Source organism: Melopsittacus undulatus, chromosome 3, assembly GCF_012275295.1.
Source record: "Melopsittacus undulatus isolate bMelUnd1 chromosome 3, bMelUnd1.mat.Z, whole genome shotgun sequence".
NCBI lineage: Eukaryota > Metazoa > Chordata > Aves > Psittaciformes > Psittaculidae > Melopsittacus > Melopsittacus undulatus.
This window is the reverse complement of record NC_047529.1, coordinates 40726133-40745942: the sequence shown is the minus strand read 5'-3', so window position 1 is coordinate 40745942 and position 19810 is coordinate 40726133. Positions and strand designations below refer to the sequence as shown.

The 19810-nt window shown below is 37.6% G+C and overlaps 1 protein-coding gene across 1 annotated transcript in view; it reads left to right on the top strand.

Annotated features, from left to right (window-relative positions):
- Positions 1–19810, top strand: part of EYS (eyes shut homolog) — a 776683-nt gene that overhangs the window by 259107 nt on the left and 497766 nt on the right. Inside the window, exons 18-19 of the mRNA XM_031052748.2 lie at positions 4523–4720; positions 6264–6385. Coding sequence (XP_030908608.2) covers positions 4523–4720; positions 6264–6385 — 320 coding nt within the window. The remainder of the gene's footprint in view (positions 1–4522; positions 4721–6263; positions 6386–19810) is intronic.

Here is a 19810-nt window from a genome sequence, read left to right as displayed (position 1 = left end):
TTTTCCACCAGTGGAAAAGCTGAGATTTTTCAACCTGGAGAATAAAGTTTCAGGGATACCTAACAGAAGACTAACATTTAATATGATCTAATGAGAAGAGATTCAGTCTTCTTTTCTCAGAGCACACAGTGAAAACTATCTATCTAAGATTTCATAAAAAAAAACCCATGTCGTGGTTTAAACCAAATCTGCACAGTTCGCTCACTCACTCCCCCCCTTGCTCCCCCAAGTACCGGAGAGTTAGGAAGGAGAATCCAAAGAATGTGGCCCCCATGGATTGAGATAAGAACGGTTTAATTGCTAAGGTATAACACAAAATCACTCCTGCTACTACTACTACAAATAATAATGATAAAGCAAACAACAAGCAAAGTGAATACAACACCTCACCAGCCACCGACCCATAACTCACCCCACCCTGCCTGACCAAGCACCAACCGATACCTCCTCCATTCCCCCCCAGAGCTCCAGCCCTTCTGGGTCTCTCCCAGTTACATCCTGGGTATGACGTGCTATGGTATGGAATACCTCTTTGGCTAGCCTGGGTCAGGTATCCTGTCTCTCCTTCCTCCCGGCCTCCCCTCCTCCCTGTCAGAGCATGAGCTCAGAAAAGGCCTTGGACAAAACAAACATTTCAGCAGTAATTCAAAACACGCTTGCTATCAGCAAATGTTCTCAGCCCGAAAGTCAAAACACAGCACTGCACCAGCTACCAAGAAGGAGAAAAATGACTGCTACTGCTCAAACCAGGACACCCCAACATACCAGTGTAGAAGGAACAAGCAGAAAAAACTAAGTATGTAACTGAATCAGCAGAGCAAAATATTTGAAATAAGGTAATATTTTTCTGGAATATATAATTAATTCATGAAACTTTGCCACAAGATACTGAGATTAAAAATTTTAGATCCATCAGCATTCTTAGACAGAACTGTGCACAGTCCTATTTATACTGGACAAGTATTTATAAATAATATAAACCTATAGCCTTTAGGACATACATCCTCACTGTTTCTTATTGCATCCTGATTTTCCAGTTGTTCACAAAAACTCTGCTGTGTCCTCACACAAAAAGTGGCAGTACCTAACATTGGAGAAGATTACTGTAATTGGGGAAAATTATTGCACTGTTGAATAACTTTGTCTACCAGAAATGTCTCCCTGCACGATCTTTTGGCATGTAAGAGGATGGGCAAATCTGTTTAAACATTCTTTCACCAACACAAAAGAAAGCCAAACACTGCATTACTGATCATCTGACAGACTTACGACTGTGGGCCTTGTGTTAAGTTTATTCATGTAGGTGTGAACTCCACTTTAGGAATCAGCAGGGTTGTCATCCATGTCAAGCTGTTGTGATATAAAGATGAAAACTTCAGGGCAAAATCTCAATATGCTGTATGGCTGCTTTTGCTGTGCAATTCCATGAATTCCAGATCTGAGACTGCTGACTGCCTATGGCAGGATCATCCTGCACCAGAGAGATCACTGGTGACATAAAGACAGGTAATAACTTGTGCCGTTCTTTTTCTCCTCTGTCTGCATGACTACTGGTGTCAAAGGGTTGATGTTTGGTTTTTTTTAACCTCAGTCTGTTCCCACTTGTTGTTTTGCTATTAGAAGCCTTAAGAATTTAGCCCTTTTATGACTTTAATTTATTGTAAGGAATCAGCTCACCTAAAATCCTACTGACATTTGGACAGTGCATGTTTCATTATTGTGAAGACCTGTTGTTGTGGTTTAAACCAAGTCCCCCAACTCCCGGAGAGTTAGGAAGGAAAATCCAAAGAATGTAGCCCCCACGGATTGAGATAAGAACGGTTTAATAGCTAAGGCATAACACAGAATCACCACTGCCATTACCACTACAGATAATAATGATACAGCAAACAACAAGTGAAGAGAATACAACACCCCACCAGCCACCAACCCATAACTCACTCCACCCTGCCTGGCCGAGCACAGCGTGCTCCCTCCTCCATTTTCCCCAGAGCTCCACCCCTCCAGCTTTCTCTTTCCCAGTATTCATCCTGGGCATCACGTGCTATGGTATGGAATACCTCATTGGCTAGCCTGGCTCAGGTGTCCTGTCTCTCCTTCCTCCCGGCTTCCCCTCCTCCACCTGGCTGGAAAAAACCTTGAACAAAAACACCCTCAAAACATGCTCAAACCATGACACCTGTTCATAGCCAGTGTGCTACTAAATGATTAACAGCTACCAGTAGAAAAAGAAAGGCAGCTGATGTGGAACAGGCAAACAACATTTTTCTATAGTAACAGTATATACAAAGGAGGAGATAGAGAATTCAGCTGACTGCAGCCAATACCAAGAGTGTAACTATGCACCTCACCATCCTCTTTTATTGCAGAGCCCAGATCTTTTTACTGACAGCACACCTCCATAAACCTTAAAGTACATTTCCCAAGATAAAGTTGAATAACATTCTTTCCCATGGTCATCTTAATACTGAAGTTATCCAGTGAGTGTTCTTCATCTTGTCACCATATCCTACAAATTTAAGGAATTTTAAGCTTTCAGTCAAATCACAGAATGGCACTAAGTGGCACTGTAGCTGGATCTCAACCACTTTGCTGTAAAGTCTTGTTCTTCTGGAACCGTAATTGAATATTCAATATATTCCTACAGAATAAACTAGCCACTTAACTGATTCAGTTTCCCCCAACTTTTGTCAAAAAAGCCTCTATGAATTGCCTGTTCTGTTAATTAGTAACTGGTCTACAAATTTAAAGCTGCTGTAAGCCTTAGGTGACCTGTAAGACTGGTTGATTCTTTGTCAGGAATTCTTGTGTGAAATTCTGAGCCTGAAAAGAAGCTGAAAATTCTCAGTACTATTATCCATCACCTGAACATGCCTTTCCTCATGTACCAGGTGCAGGTGCCCTGGTCCAACCCATCCACAGTCAAGCTGGTAGTTCCTTGGTGAAAACTTGTATAAGGTTGAAATGCTGCCCAGGCAGTGAGGAGTGAGGAAAAAAGTGTGAGAAACAGCCCTGTGGGCACCACCATGAGAGAAGGAGGGGGGGAGGTGCTCTAGGCACCAGAATGGAGATTCCCCTGCAGCCTGTGGAGAAGACAATGGTCTATCAGGCTCCTGTCAGGAACTGTGTCCCTTGGGAGGTCCACACTTGAGCATGGGAACAGTGTGAGGAGGAAGGAAGAGTGGAGGGGGACTGTAATGGACTGACCACTGTCCCATTCACCACCCTTTTGTGGTGCTCATGGTTAAGGAGCAAGTAGAGGAGTCTGGAGTGAAGGAATGGAGTCTGGAGGAAAGTGGCTTTATTTATGTTTTTATTTCTCACTATCCTATTTTTAATTGGCAATGAATTTGATCAGTTTTCCTCAAGTTGAGTCTGTTTTGCCCATGATGATAATTGGTAAGTGATGGCACTATCTTTATCTTGACCCACAAGGTTTTCTATCTTATTTTCACCACCCTATGTAGGAGGAGTGAGAGAGCAGCTGGGTATATATCTGGCAGCCAGCTCAGGTCAAACCACCACAACATAAATATGTGGATCTGATTTTCCTCAAGACTACCCAGGTGCTTTAGGTTGTAGTGTCGCATTGCCCATTACTGTTGTTAAGGTTACAGCCTGTCTAAGGAAAAGGAACATTGTTGGTGCAGGGAGAATTTGCTCCAGGAAGGAATGTCTGGGGAGCCAGAGCTGGGGCAAGGTCAATGGAGAAGTGGGCAGAGGGCATGGCCTTTGCAGTTCCACCAGAAAGATAGCTCAGCCTTAGCAGTCACAGCAAGGCAGATGGGCTACAAAGGGGCTCACTGGGGCTTGTAGGGGGTTTGTTGGAGCCCTGAAAGCCACTGGGCTCTGAAACTAATCCTGAAAGGCAAGATTTCGATGAGGGCTACTGCAACCCAAGATCACCATCACATGATTCATTGATTAGCTCAGCTAACGTAATCTGTTATACACCAGTGTTAGGAAAGAGTAGAAATGGACTGAGACTTTCTACTGTATGGAATTCTTATAAATGATGGAAGTAGTTGCTCACTGTAAAACATATACATAATTTCAGTAAAATTATGTGTGTAGTCACAAGTTTCAACCAGAACAGTTATGCAAGTTTACTTGCATTTCATTCAGGATTACGGGTTAATGTATAAATACTTTTTAGGGTAGCTGTGACAGAGTATCAAGAAGAAATAGCAGGAGCCTCAAAACAAAATTCATTAATTATTCTGAAATATACATTACCTTTTTAGAGGACAAGGGTAAATGGAAAAACTAAAATATATTGAGATAGCTATTATAATTTTAAAATATAATGTCATTATATAAACAAAACAGAAAAAAAAATTTTGTTAGTAATTCTACAAAGCAGATAAATGTTTCTGCATGGTAACATACTTATCTGTACCTCTGAGACACTCCAACTCAATTCTAACCAGGGATATAAAGAAAATACAGCTCGTAATAGGCAGCAGCTGCAGGGATATGTTCATTAGTTAAACACTGACAGCTTTGCCATTTTTCTTTTCAGGTTTGAACTGTGAGTTTAGGCCTTGTGAGGCCAGCAATCCCTGTGAGAACGGAGCTGTGTGCATAGAAGAAATGAATTTGGACGTTTTTCCCCTTGGATTCCAGTGCCAGTGTGTGAAGGGCTTTGCAGGTCCACGCTGTGAGATCAATGTCAATGAGTGCAGTTCTAACCCTTGCCTCCACGGATACTGCTATGACAGTGAGTTCAGTCTGGTTACTCACTTTAATGTAGAGTAGTCTTTCTGTTGAAGAGTCTGTAGCTACTGAGCTGCTCTGGGGAGAACAGTGGATAATTTACTGAAATTTAGCTTGTCTGATGCTCCACAGCCAGTACCAGAAGGATTATTTTTGCCAAAATACTTCAACTCCTGGCACTGGAATTTCAGTGTTCAGGGGGTCAGAACTGCAGCTAATGAGAAATTTTAATGAGATTTGTGCTGTCTCCTTTGATACCTACATTAGCCAAACACATCTTACATTGTGCATTTGATGAGAGAATATTCAGGTGCTGAAAAGGAGCTCATGGAGCAGTTAGGCAGTATGTGTCATAATTCTAAAGAGTCCAAAACAGCATTAAACATCAAACTGATGCGAATGGAGTGTCAGTTTATTGTTAAGCACCTTCTATAGTGTATTACTGTATAACTTAACACCTTCACTAATAGATATATTTAAAGGTTTTAGAAGCAACTTGATGATGAATTATTCTACTACGTTTTGTCTGGATTGCGAGGCTAAGTTCAGTAGCACCCGTTATGTATAGAGTATTTACTTGGAAGTTTTATGGGGCCATTGCCACCTATCAGACACTATCTGTGCTTGGTTAAAAAAAAAGTAAAAGTGGTACTTTTCAGAGAATCTTAAAGTGCTGGCTGGAAAACAGAATGAAGTCTGGAGGTCATGTAGTCAAGTCCTCATGAAGCTGGACTATGAACAGTGCTAGAGCAGGTCAGTCAGAGATCATTCTAGCTGAGTTTTGAAAACATCTAAGGCTTCAAAACAGCCTCTTCTACTGATGCACTACACTTGTAATGTTGCCCTGCCTCCCAGTCCCATCCAAATCTCTTCAGCTGTAACTTTGGCTGTTGCCCCTTATATTGTCTGACACTGCTAAGAGGAATTCAGTTCTGTCATTTGTGTAATTGCCCCTGAACCCTAATTCTTCTATGATTCTATGATGATTCTGTGGTGAAAAAGGGAGAGAATTTTTATCATTAGCTTGTTAACATTAAAATGAAGCTTGGAAATACTTCATAGGTTGAGCAGGCAAATTTAACCCAAGCAAGTTTTCTTTTAATATAGTGATATAAGGCAGTCTTTGCCCCCCAGAAAAAGCCAACAAAACAAACAACATTTAACTCACCCATCTAATTTAGGCACAATATCAGACATAAAATCTTATGTACTTTGTGTACAGTTTTGTGATGGAAAATTACTCACTAGCTTATAAGATACCATCACTTTTTCAGAAGCTAGTAATGGGTCATTGATTTATAATTCTTATGTCAAAAAACTTTACTTGTTTAAACACATGCAGTACCTGAATTTGCTTTCATATTAAAAAAGTATCTTGAGATATTGCATTTCATTTATTTCAATATTTTAACATGTCCACACCCCTTATGTAAATCCAGTCCAGATCTTTTTCCAGATACTAGTCATAACTGTAATTTACTTTATTCTACTGCAATCTTTTGTTATGCTAAACCACTGTTACTACTAAAATACTATCTTTGTTACAGTTGTGGATGGCTTCTATTGTTTGTGTAACCCAGGATATGCAGGACTGAAATGTGACCAGGACATTGATGACTGCATAATCAATTATTGTGAACACAATTCTACATGCGTTGATCTACATCTGGTCAGTAGAGAGTATTTTTTACTTCAAATCACAGAATCACAGAATCCCAAGGGTTGGAAGGAACCTCGAAAGATCATCTAATCCAACCCCCTTGCAAGAGCAGGGTAACCTAGAGTACATCACACAGGAACTTGTCCAGGTGGGCCTTGAATATCTCCAATGTAGGAGACTCCACAACCCCCCTGGGCAACCTGTTCCAGTGCTCTGTCACTCTCACAGTAAAGAAGTTCTTTCTGAGGTTAACATGGAACCTCCTATGCTCCAGTTTACACCCATTGCCCCTTGTCCTGTCACTGGATGTCACTGAAAAAAGCCTAGCTCCATCATCCTGACACCCACCCTTTACATATTTGTAAACACTGATGAGGTCACCCCTCAGTCTCCTCCAAGCTAAAGAGACCCAGCTCCCTCAGCCTCTCCTCATAAGGGAGGTGTTCCACTCCCTCAATCATCTTTGTGGCTCTGCGCTGGACTCTTTCAAGCAATTCCCTGTCCTTCTTGAACTGGGGGGCCCAGAACTGGACACAATATTCCAGATGCAGCCTCACCAAGGCAGAGTAGAGGGGGAGGAGAACCTCTCTTGCCCTACTAACCACACCCTTTCTAATGCACCCTAGGATGCCATTTGCCTTCTTGGCCACAAGGGCACATTGCTGGCTCATGGTCATCCTCCTATCCACCAGGACCTCCAGGTCCCTTTCCCCTTCACTACTTTCCAGCAGGTCATCCCCCAGCCTGTACTGGTACATGGGGTTGTTCTTCCCCAGATGCAAGACTCTACACTTGCCCTTGTTGAATTTCGTCAAGTTTTTCCTGCCCAACTCTCCAGCCTGTCCAGGTCTCACTGGTGTGTCAGCCACTCCTCCCAGTTTAGTGTCATCAGCGAACTTGACGAGGGCACACTCAGTTGCTAGGTTTTCTTCCTGAAAGCTAAAGTAGTACTGCAGCAAGTTTTAAACCTCCACTTAATCCATACACCTGTCAAGAATTTTATAATTGTGCTTTCCAGTCACTGTTGTTGTTTTTGTTGTTTGGTTTTTGTTTTTTTTTTTTCATTTGGAATGGTACAGGCAGTGGGAAAGAGCAATGTTTTTATAATTTAAAAGCAGTTCTTGAGTCAACATGGCTATTTGGGGAATTCAAAAGGAGCAGAATATTTTTATCTAGGTCTGTTTATGGACTCAAAGTGACAGCGATACTCACACTGACATTACCTTCAAATGGGCTTAAAATGTATCTTACCCCCAAAGATGGATTTAAGTACTTCAGCATTTGCTTTCAAAATTCTTTAGCTATATTATTTCTTAAACATGAAGAGTGTTAAAAATAGCTTCTCAGAAATAAGAACATTCTATCAATTAAGAGATTAGTCTGTATGGGTGGCATATTCAGAATTTTAAGGTTTATGTATTATAAAAGTTCTCAATACCATAAAATTCACATCCAAAAAATATGTAAAACACATAGTGATCAGCAGCAGGAAGGATAATAACACAATGTTTTGCTTAGCTAACTGTAGAGAGAAGCGGGAACGCAGCAATTGTGTTCTCAATATTCTAACAGTGGAGTGGTCTGACACTGTATGCCAAAACGTAAGCACAAATGGTTATAACTGAAGAATTACAAAACTCTGTCTGAGTTCCTCAGATAAAATCTGGGACATCAATTGTATATTCAGTTCCCAAATTTGTTCATTCAGTGAGATGGACAGAGCCTTGCGTGACTTGGTCTAGGGTAAGGCATCCCTGCGCATTGCAGGAGGGTTGGAACTAGATTATCTTAAGGTCCTTTCCAACCCTCACTAGTCTACAATTATGTGATACTATGGCTGGGCACTAGATTAGGCGAATGTGATGATAAGGAAATACTGTGTTAAGTAGTAACACCCAGATATACAGAATTAACAGCTGACTTTTATAAAATAAAAAAGTCATCTTAACAACATATCAGATAATATGTGGCAAATTATAAAATGTTTTTCTATAGAAGTATCATGGAAGAAGAAGTAATTTTATCTATTGCAACTTATCTGAGACATGAGTCAGAGGAACTAACCAGAGCAGACACTTCCTTCATTAGGTCACCTCAGCCAGCAAAAATTAAAAGCTGCCAATATTAGTACTATTAGCACAGTTACCTATCCTATATATTCTCAGTCATCGGTCAGCTCAGCCACAACTGATGTCTTTTTTTTTGTAGCTCGAATATAAAAATTTTAAGATATTGAAAAACAAGATTGATACTGGGAAGGTTGGTATAACAGTAGTTGCCTTTCATAATCATTTATCTTTTTGTTGTTGGTAATTATGATATAAATCTGATTAAGGTCTAAGTGTCTTTTATTTTCACTCTAGCAAGAAACATTTGGTGAGCCTTGTGTAAAACAGTGTGAAATCTTGGATTTACATTCATGTAGAAATAATTCAATTGTTAGTCAAACTGATAGATCAAAATAATAGGATGAGAAGTATGAGAATGGTTGAAAGGCTGCAGTGTTGTCACTGCAGAAGAGAGAGATGCAGTCCTCATGAACTAACAAAAAGTAAAGGGGTAAAGCTTTCTGCGTTCACTGTACAAGTAATGAATAAAAATAGGATAAAACTGAAATATATAAACAGCAAAATATTTTACTAAAAAAAGCTATTATTGAATGTTAGCCTCTGGCTTTGCTTATGGTAAGGCAGGGTTTACCTAGGATAATTTGCAAATTGCTCTAAAAGAAGTTAAAATGATTAATTCCAAGTATAGTATAAAGTTGAGATAGTCCCTAATAATTTTCATCAGATCAAATGGATCATACAGTAGCTCTGACTTCAGTTTTTGTTTGTACTGTTCTGTAAGTCAAAATATAATGTAAATCCTATCACTTTAGTGTATATGGATATCCATGAAGCAAATTGTAATAAATGTTTCTTCAGAGCTTTGTTTCTGGAAGCTATTATTTCTGTGCTGTAAGTAAACATACAGTTGTATAATACTGTTTTTATTTCAATCCCATATCTTCGTTATGGTTAACTCTCTGCCATTGCTTGAGTCAAACCACAATTATCTCTCTTTCAATAAAACACAGTATTGTGTAAATGAACTCTCCAACACAGTAACAGAAGATACTGTCAATTTGAACCCAAAGAAGCTATGATTACTTGTACAGTTTCTGGTTTTTTAAGTGGAAGGAAAAAAGGTCTCATTACAAGGTGAAATTCAGTAATTTGGGTGTCTTAGGAACCTACATTTTGCATTATAGGTAAGGTTTATGTGTAACATGGAGAGAGAGAACTATTAATTTCTTTTTTTTTTTTTTTCCACTCGCACAAAAATACATTCAGAGTTGACAGACAGGAGGTCTATTCCACAGATCGTGTCTCAAGAGTGTAACCCACAAGTAGATTAGCTTATTACACAAGTTATGAAAGGAGGATTAATTGAAAAAAGCTCTGGCATTGAGAACTAGGGAAAAGCAGTAGCTAACTGTTAACAGTTTACATTACCCAAAAAGAAATTAGTCAGGTTTTTGGACTAACTTAATTTCCTAAATCTGTCATCCATCCTTAATTTCAGTTTAAGACAGAATTTCCTGTACTTTCTGCTAAATAGGAAAAAGAAAAAAAATCATCTCCAAAACATATAATTCATTATAGAACATCCAGAGATGCTCAAGGTATAATTAAGTAACTGAGTTTCAGGAGGCTGTTGCTCGTAGCTGATGATAGCAGGTGGTCAACACTTGAAATAAGGAAAAAGACTAGATAGGCCTGCATCAACAAAAAATTTACAGATTTCTATGGGAGTGGAAATTCTCTAAGGTCTTAATAAAGCAGGCAAGTTTTGCCACTGAAATTGGTCTGAAACAGTACCTAAGTTTAACTAAAGGTCAGAGCAGATACTATGAATAGCATACATCATATAACAAGCAATAAGTTCCTTAAAGTTCCCAGGTCACATAAATTCAAGTTAAGTTGTATGTGACAAAGTTACACATTTAACTTTGCTGAGAGAATCCATTTGCTGAAACTATGAATGTGCTGTTTGACAAATCGGTTTCAGATTACCAATCACACATCCCACAAAAGAGCTAAACAGCAACTGGAGTTCACTTAAGAGACTAACAACCACAGTAGTACTTCTGCAAAGTACTGCTAATACAACTCACTGTGCTGTCCTGAAAATTTGACTTGCCATACCTGATATATTTCATCTTCCACCTATATTTAATTAAAACAAATGAACAGTGTCCTCATAGTCCTTCAATAATTTTTTTTTGAAGAAGATCCAGTTAAGTAACACCCTCCTCTGCCTTGTACTATAGGGCTAGTGGATATAGGAGTACACAGACTAAAAACTTAGCCATTATGGGATGTACTCCTTTATGCTCTAGTAAATCCAGTTGAGTCAAAGACATTGGAATGCACAAAATTAACTACTGATTTACTGACTTAGGATAATGTCCTTAATATTGTTCTGTGGAATTATACATTACTTGGATAAAGTGATTATGATGTCTTATGTCATACTCATCTAATTGAAAGTTGAAGTCAGCAAACAAGCATCAACTTTCCATTTATTCTTTTTATTTACTACAATATTTTAAATGCCTTAGTTTGATTTTTTTTTTTAAGAAATTGAGGACATATATGAAAAGTCTTAGCTTTAACCAGCATTGTCAGTAAATACTACAGGAGCAAAACCCTTTTATTGTCTTTTTCATAAACTGAATTTGAAATACTCTACAGAACAAAACAAAAGCGTTATGAAGTGGAAGAAAGGGAGATTAAGAGAAAGTTAAAGGTAGGATTTCCAGCGAGATGTGTGAACAGACGGCATATCAATGTGTTAAAGATACAGGAAGGTGGTCCCAGATGGTGTGCTGTGAGCTCTGCCAGCAGCAAGGAGGATGGACAGAAAAAATCAGCAACAGCAGGGAAAGAAGTGAAAAACTTCACAACGTAAGAAACAGGCTGGAGAAATGTTTTTGGAAAGTATTACCCTAAATTAGATTTTTGTAGGATATAGAGACTAATATTTGTTTGAAGTGGAATATGAAGTGGCTTCAAAAGCATTAAAAGCCCAGCAGCAGTATTAAAGAGACTTGAGACTACAGAGACTTCTTTGACTCATAAGGAAGATAATTCTACACAAGAAGGTTTAGCTGCAGAGAAGTGGATACAATATATTGTCTGTATTTAGTAGATCTATAGAGCAGAAAGTCACTGAGGGGTAGGATTCCACAATAACCCCCAGTAATAACTCTGAAATCAGTTAAATAGTGACATTTATAGGTTGTTATTTGGTCTTTGAAAACTACCTACATACATCTTTACAATAAAGCATGCAAGAATTAAGATCAAATTTATTTTTCAGTAGAAGCATGATGAACTAATTGAGTTACTGTGGGATAAGTCTGAGCATCAGGACTATTACTGAAAAGGAGCTCTCAGACTAACTTCACATTCCAATTTTTATCTCGATAAGTCATTGTCTCTAAAGTCAAGCCAGATGAGTCTGGTAGGAATATTTAAGCTTCATCAACACACATTTCTGAGAGAAGTATTGGTAATTTTCTCATGAAAATATTCTTTTGTGTGTGTGTATTTTAATGTATTTTTTGACATTTGTCATCAAAAAGCTAAGTATCTTGCAAATATTTAGTTTTCGGTTTAAAACATAGCACCTATTTGCTTCAGTTGCAGGTGTTGAGTGTTCAACAGTTCTAAAAATCACACCTTAAGCCGAAAATTCAGAAAAAAAAAACCAAAAATGAAACAAACAGGAGGAATTAAATTCTATCTATAAAAATATAACCACTAAACCAACTTCAGCTGAAGTGTGATTTATTTTAATTTTCTTAAGGCAACATTCAACTGAAACCAGAAAACTAACCCTTCTTTGTTTTTTTCCAGAAATGTATTTCCCATTACTGCAGCTGTAGAGCAGATACGTTTCATCATGCTCTCTTAGGCACTGAATGAAATGGTGGAAAATTATTTAATCCATGTTGGTAGAACTCTTTCATGATATTTAGATGGAGAGGGGCTAAATCTAAGGAATGATAAAACCCTTTAATTCTGTCATTTCCTAAATTTTCGATGTATATGATTTTGCAACACCTGCATTATTTCTTTTCGCAAACATTTGTATATAAATTACATATAATGGATCCAAATCATTATATGGATGGGTTTTGCTATGGAGACTACTTTCTGACTTCCATATAGTAGATGTTTTTAACTCTTAAATGTGAGTAGATGCTACATATATTTGCAGCAGTTTCTGAAAAGCACTCAGCCTTGGCCTTGCTCTGCTCTCACTGTAGCTGACAGAAAAATTGTTAACTTCAGAGCTCCACTGGCCAAGCATATTCTAATTCCACTGTCAGCTCTTTTGATTTAGTGGCAGACATTGATGTATATTACATCAAAGGAAGACCTTTTGCCTTCCTTGAAAAAAGTCCATAATGGTATTTGTAGATTATCTTCTTCTGACTCCAGGTTTGCTATCTCTTAGTTTCCCACAAAATATTCCTGTTTTTGAAAATGGTCTCTGTGTGTTTTCTCTTTTTATGAGAGATCCTACTCAAGTATACCAAGTTTCAGCTGAAAGCAAATTTGCATATATTATCAACTCTTCAAGAATTTCATTAAGGGAATTAAGCTGGGTGCTAATATGATAAACTGATAATCGAACATCAAATAAAATCAAGTCTTCTGATAATCCTTCCCTGGCAATATACTTCACTGATCCTTTACTGCTGACTCTGCCAATTATTGTACTGTGGCCAGCAGGGAGTTTGCTGCTTGAGCATTCTGAAAGCAGGTTATTGTTCTCTTTCTGAAGTTTAAGAACCCTATCAGGTTTATCAATACCTTGGTGCCCTTAGGCAACTTGTGTGAAGATCTTTTGATTATCATCTTTGGTTGAATTTTTCAGAAATCATATCTAGGCTTTAAATGTAGGTTTGGCTATTTTCAGTACAAGATTGATTCAGGACAGAAACTTTAATACTGAAACTTTTGTATTCTAAAGCAGTGAGGTGGTATTAAGAGGGAAAATATCAAAATGACTGTACAGCGTGATAGGTTTCCAGTTCAAAAGGACTGGCTTAGATAGGCAAAGCAAACACAGCTGTTTACAGAGTGAATTAAGAGACAGATGCTAGTGTTCCCACAGTCAAAAAGAATAAAAATAGAAACAAAATGTTCTTCATAAATGTCCTTTAAGTTGTAAGGAAGTATTTTCTTTGGAGTGTATATTTGGGAGAAAATATATTTATAAGCCTAGGGCTGTACTCTCACACTTGCAAGTGTCTGCTTCTAGGAATGCTCCCATTGACTTCAGAAGGTTTCCATGGGAAACAAGAACCAATATTATTTCTCTCACATATCCTGAGAACATCCAAGCCTTTGTGTTACTACATTGGGCAGTTATGCCATAAAGACAGATTCCCCCCGAAGCTGCAGTCAAAGATCCTTTCACTACATTCATTTCACTTCACACAGTGTTGCAAGCCTTATGGCATTTTTACACTGAGAAGAAATTCTAAATGGGTGCAACAAAAACATTTCCTCATGTGGTGAGAGAGTTTTTCTCTTTTGTTTAAAGAATATGAACTCAAACTGTTTGCATTTCTATAGAATGAATGTTAATCCTAGTCCATCAATTATAGATTGAGCTATGGTGTCTCTTCCATAACAAAACAAATTCTGAAGGAATAAAGAATAGCCTCTCCTTCCTGTTTGTATCATAAAATGTGAAATAATTCACATGATATATGTAGAACTGATAACTTTCCTATTTGTGTTTGTAATCTACATACCAGCAGATAATTTGCTAATTTTAGTGGATCTCTTTAGCCAATAATCTCTATTTGAAACTGCCTTCAGGCTTGCAAAACTTAGCATGGAAAATATCCCAGAGAAAGAATAGTTGCCTTTGTTTTTTGTTGGTTTTTTTTGTTTGTTTGTTTCACTTAGTTGCTTGCAAATTCTGTGATCTGTCCTTCTATTCTAGGAATTCTGACTGAAAAAATGAGTGCAAAGCCAAGCTTATGACATACTTTCATCTTGACCAAGTGGCTGTAAAGGCATGCAAGATTGGGCACTAAGATTATGCTGTATGTGAGACTTCACATGAGCAACTTATTATGGCTGAGTACATACTTAGAGTAGCATACGTGTAGAAAGCACTTCTGGAAGAACTATACTTCCTGAAGGATCCTAAGATTCTATTTCTTCACAAATTATATTTTTTATTAATTTGTTTAAATGTTTTTTTTTGTTAAAATACCCGAAGTTCTAAGGAATCGCATTAGAAGACCTTTCTAAATTGCATTATACCTTTCTAATCTTACTAGTGAGGACAGATTCTATACATATAACTATTTATTAAGTAGTACACTTTGGAGAATGAATTTATCCATAAATTCCACAGCCTGTCCTTGCAAACTTAAATGAATGTGTATAAACTAGACAGACCTTGTGGTGTTCATTGTTGACAGCTAAGCAGATTAGATTCTCTCATTGTTACCTATTCCCATGGTTTTATTCAGACTACCCACCCAACTCCGGCTCTCTTTTGTTAGTAAAAGCTATGCCACCAGCTGGAGATAGAAGAAGCCAGTTTCAGGCTCCATAAATTCTTCCTTTCTAATGAAAAGTATACATAGAAGTTGATCATGTGCCACAGGCTGTAAAAGGCATCACATTTTGGAGGAAAGTCTAACTTAAGGTTTTCGTAAGAGGTTAGTCTCACATGTAGTCTTGTAAATCAAGAATAAAAATTAACAAATCCTTTGAAGTATCTTGTAGGTTATGCTTACATTACCATTTTAGTTTGTACTACAAGAACATTTATTCAGCAAATTTCCCAGCTGTACCAACCTACTACACACGATTTGCACTGGGGAGAAGACTTGGATGATGCGAACAGGATTTCCTTTGGATGAAATTAAGCCAGAAAAACTCTCTCCACACATGCATATAATGGGCTTCAATCAGTGATTTTAAGTCTGTGGGTTTAGCTAAAATCTATTTTAAAGTAAAACCCTCAGGATCCAGGTAGTGTGTACATTGGGTCCTCAGTGTGAACACTTTTCAGAGTTTTGTTGCTATTGCTGATTGCTAGTGTAGATATAACCACAGTAATTTGAAGTTTCATGAACATACAGCACAATTCATCCAGCCTGATTATACTCTATTGCATATTACTTGCTTTTAAATGTATACAATTTACATAAACTGTATACCATGGAGGTTTTAGAAGATGTATGTTATGAGATCAAAATATAGTCAAAGAAATGAAAAAAATATGTCTTTTTCATTCACATTTCATAGTACACATGATCTAAGGATGTTGCTACATTAGCAAGCAGCATAGATCGACAGAAACAACATGAAACAACAGTACCTAAGGCCTGTCTGCAAACAATATGCATGTTTGGAGCAGGAGCTTGCTATTTTGGAGTAGTTCTAGCATAGTGAACATATTCCTGTAGACTCAGTGCCCATTACTGATAGGGGAACATTGGGTGTACTGTTGAAGCAATCTTCTTACTCAGTTTCTTTCAAAAGTAATCTGGTTTGCATGCAGTGAGACCACTGCATTGTGTGAGGCAAAGCACATCTAAGTGAGGACAATCGAAGAATTCATGTCAAAACCATAGTCCTAATCTAAACTAAAACACTAATGTGTCTGGACCTTATGGACCCTAAGAAACATATGAACACATGGTTGTTTTTAAGTTACTTGGGCCAACAGATTCATAAAGGACAAATCTTATGAAGCAGCAGTTTGTGATCTCAGTATGGACAACAGCTTGGAAATCTCTGGCTTTAAGTCTGTCCCTCATTAGTCAGCTGAGATACTCAAATTAGGTGTAAGTATACTGATTGCCTATAAATGTTCTCCATATGTTTGTCTGGTTTTGTGCCCACTGGAAAATCAGTGGTCCATTTAACAGAGCCAGACAAATTGTGCCAAGTGATTGAAGTAGTTTAGCTCTTACTGGTCCGTAACAGACCATGTCATATCAGTTAAGTGAAAAATTCTCTGTATTGTCCCAAGCCCTATAAGACATCAGAGCAAGGAGGCTAAATTTAAACAGTTCTTGCTGGCAACTTGACTGTTGGCAGTGGTATAATATTTGGTTGAACTGAACCAGGAAGGAACCAACTAATTGTTAGCAGTGCACTGGCATATACCAAAGAAAGTATGTTTTCTTTTAAAAGGGAATGACTAGATGCTTTACATAGCTTCACTGTGTGACAAGCTTGACTTATATCCCAGTGTAACATCTGTCTTAATGTAGTTCAGTCCATGATATGAAATAGAAGCCTAGGAAGGAGTTGCTTCCAGTTCCTTCATTCTGAGTACTAAAGAGGAGAAAAATATTTTATTTCTTGATACATGTTTCTGATGCATTGGGTGCTGAGTACCGTTCAAGATCCTTGCTGTTCCAGTTTCATTCACATGCAAACACTGAGATACAGAAATGATAAAGAAAAAAAAAATTTGGAGGATTGCAAAAGTTTTCAACTGGTCTGGTTAGCAATCTGTCATGTAAGACTCATGTTAATCTCTCATGTAAGATTCATGTTATAAGGTGATTTCTGATCTTCATGTTTGAAGACAGTAATAAAATACATGTAGTACTTTAAAAATCAGATGAAATAGCTTAGTCCAAATATACATATTTAATGTAAGAAATTGACACTTTTGAATATTAATTTTTTGTTTTGGTTTTTTTTTTTCTGTTAGGAAAAACAACCCTGTATTTTGTACAGCATAGAAAACACAATACACTTTTTAGTTTACTGTCTTGCCACTTGCTGGTTAGCTATCCATCTGGGATGACTGTCACTAAATGAGTACTAAAGAAGTCCAAGCCTGCAACACATCTGCAGGGAGAAGTCCCAGTGCTGTAGTGAACAATAATGTACATTCTGCGAGTGTGTACAGAGGGGAAAGACACAAAAGTCACATCAAAGAATTTGGCATTTTCATTTTCCCAAAACTAAAATGATATTATTACCTAGGCAACATTACCATTGTCCTCTGGCTATGGGCATATGCTTTTTAGTCATGTTTTAGTAGCTGTTTCTTGCTTGAGGAATGAACAGTAATAGAGATGCTGGTTTTTACAGGCTTTAAGCATGTCAGTTTCATTAATAAGGGTTTTTATGAATAGTAGGCTAAATGCATCTTCTCATAATATATATGACTGTGTACAAACTCTTTCTCCTCGGGTTTCATTATGTACACCTGTAGCTTCCAAGTTCCCAGCTTTATATTGCTTCTTGGTTTTGGCTGTATTCCCAAAAGGTTTGAATAATTTACAATGCCTACCTTACAGACTGTCAGGTTTTCTTCACTACAGCTTTGACCATTAACAAAATCCATACTATTCCTATTATTATCTATATGCATTTCATTAAGGGAAATACTGACTTGTAGCTGACCAAGGGGAAGGAAAGGAACTGTGTGAAAGAGACAAAACTTCTTAGTGTGATTTTTAGCAATATAAAATATACCTCTGGCAGAAAAGACCAGGGAGGCATTATAAGAGTAACCAAAGCTTTCAGCATCATGAGGAACAAATCAAAAAGTTAACTAAGACAAGCACTAGCTGAGGAGGACTTTCTGGAGTCTCCATTCCCAGCTGTTCTGTATGATACAACTGTAGAAAAATTATGTGGTTTAGAGAAAAAGAAATGATGAACAAGGGCATATCAGGAAAGAAAGAATGAGAAATAGATTTTAAAACTGGGTAATTTATATATATAAGAGTTAAGTTTGATATAATATTAGTTTTGATCCAGTTCAAGTGTATTGAATCTCATGTATGCTAATCTAAGAAAACGCAGACTTCTGCAGAGCTTCAGTCTTTCCTTCCTCCCGTCTTTATGAATGTATCACCTCCTTGTAACAGCTGTCTAAATCTTCTTTTTTTTTTTAATTGGCCTAATTATTTTGCTGTTGCTGTCAGATGCATTATTTTTTTCTGTTCTTTATGGTATCATAGATTTTCCAACTCCAAATTTCCTTCTGTTGCTAAGCTGGCAGATAACCAAAGCACACATCAAACATAGTCAAGCTTCTGTTTTGCAACAGTATATCAGAGTATCTCTGTTACATTTTTCTGTCTCTTAACCTGTAGGTGAGAGAAAAATGCCCTGCAGGCTTAATGTCTGTGTGTGGTGGTTTAACCCCAGCTGGCAACTAAGCCCTTCACTCACTTTGCCACCCCAGTGGAATGTGAGAGATTTGGAAAAGTACGAAAAAATGTATGTGGAGATAAGAATAGTTTATTATTATTAATAGTAATAATAATAGCAACAACAACAGCAACATAATTTGATCCATTAACAAAAGATGGTCAAAATTAGACTTCCTAAAGATCTATAAATATTAGTAAAGACTGCTTAGTCAGAGATTATGTCCTTTCATCATGTCATTGCTCTGAATCTGCAGTTTCCTATCTGTCTCTCCTATTCTGTTTTGTTATTGCTTTTCCTCATTTAAAGCTTCCCAAGTCAGTACATTTGTCCAGGGACCACCACTCTCCTCACTCTCCTATTAATTTTGTACTACAGGACTACAGGTTTCATTTGGGATTTTTCTTTTTGTTTGTTTGGTTATTTTTTTCCCTTCTCTTTCTTTTTTTCTGTGGGGTTATAGTCTCCCTTGCTACTGTCCCATTAGCTGCAACGGCTGCACAAATCCACAGCCTTGTCCAGTTCCTGCCAAGGCCTGAGTAGGATTCCATGAGTGGAAGAAAAAGATGCATCTTTAGTGGTGGAGAAAAAAGAGGGGAGAATAAAAGAGTCAGTGGCCTAATGCTGACACAACTGCAATTACACAGAAAGGAAAAGAAATGTAATCTATCAAACCTGTAGACAAATTTCAGACAGAAATAATCTTCCTGCGGCTTGTTGCTGAGACTGTCTATCTCATCAATATGCTGCTGAAATCCCAAGAATGAAGAAAAGCCTTAACCATGCACCATCATCATAAATTCTAACAGGTTTAATAAATACAGGTAGTGGGTATGGTGTTTGCAACACGATTAAAAGGTGTGGAGCCTCCTGAAATCCTATAGGACTCAGTATTCAGAAATAGGACTTCATTAGAGTAACAAGAGGTAAACTCCAGGAAGACCCCCAACATGCAAATTACACAAGGTTACTTTTAATAAGATCACGCTTTCTCAGAGAGAAGAAATGAGACAGAAAAAGTTACAGGTAATATTAAATACTTTTGCAGCCTTAAAAGATAGAATTAAAGTCTTTAAATTTGCTGCTATCAGAGAGCCTTTTCTTTCTCTTATATGAAATATGAGCTAACAGGTAAAGAGTTGTTAACCTGTGTCATATCAAATACAGATAGAACCATAAAATCTGAAGAAATAATTTCTTAAAGCATTCTGTAAGTGCA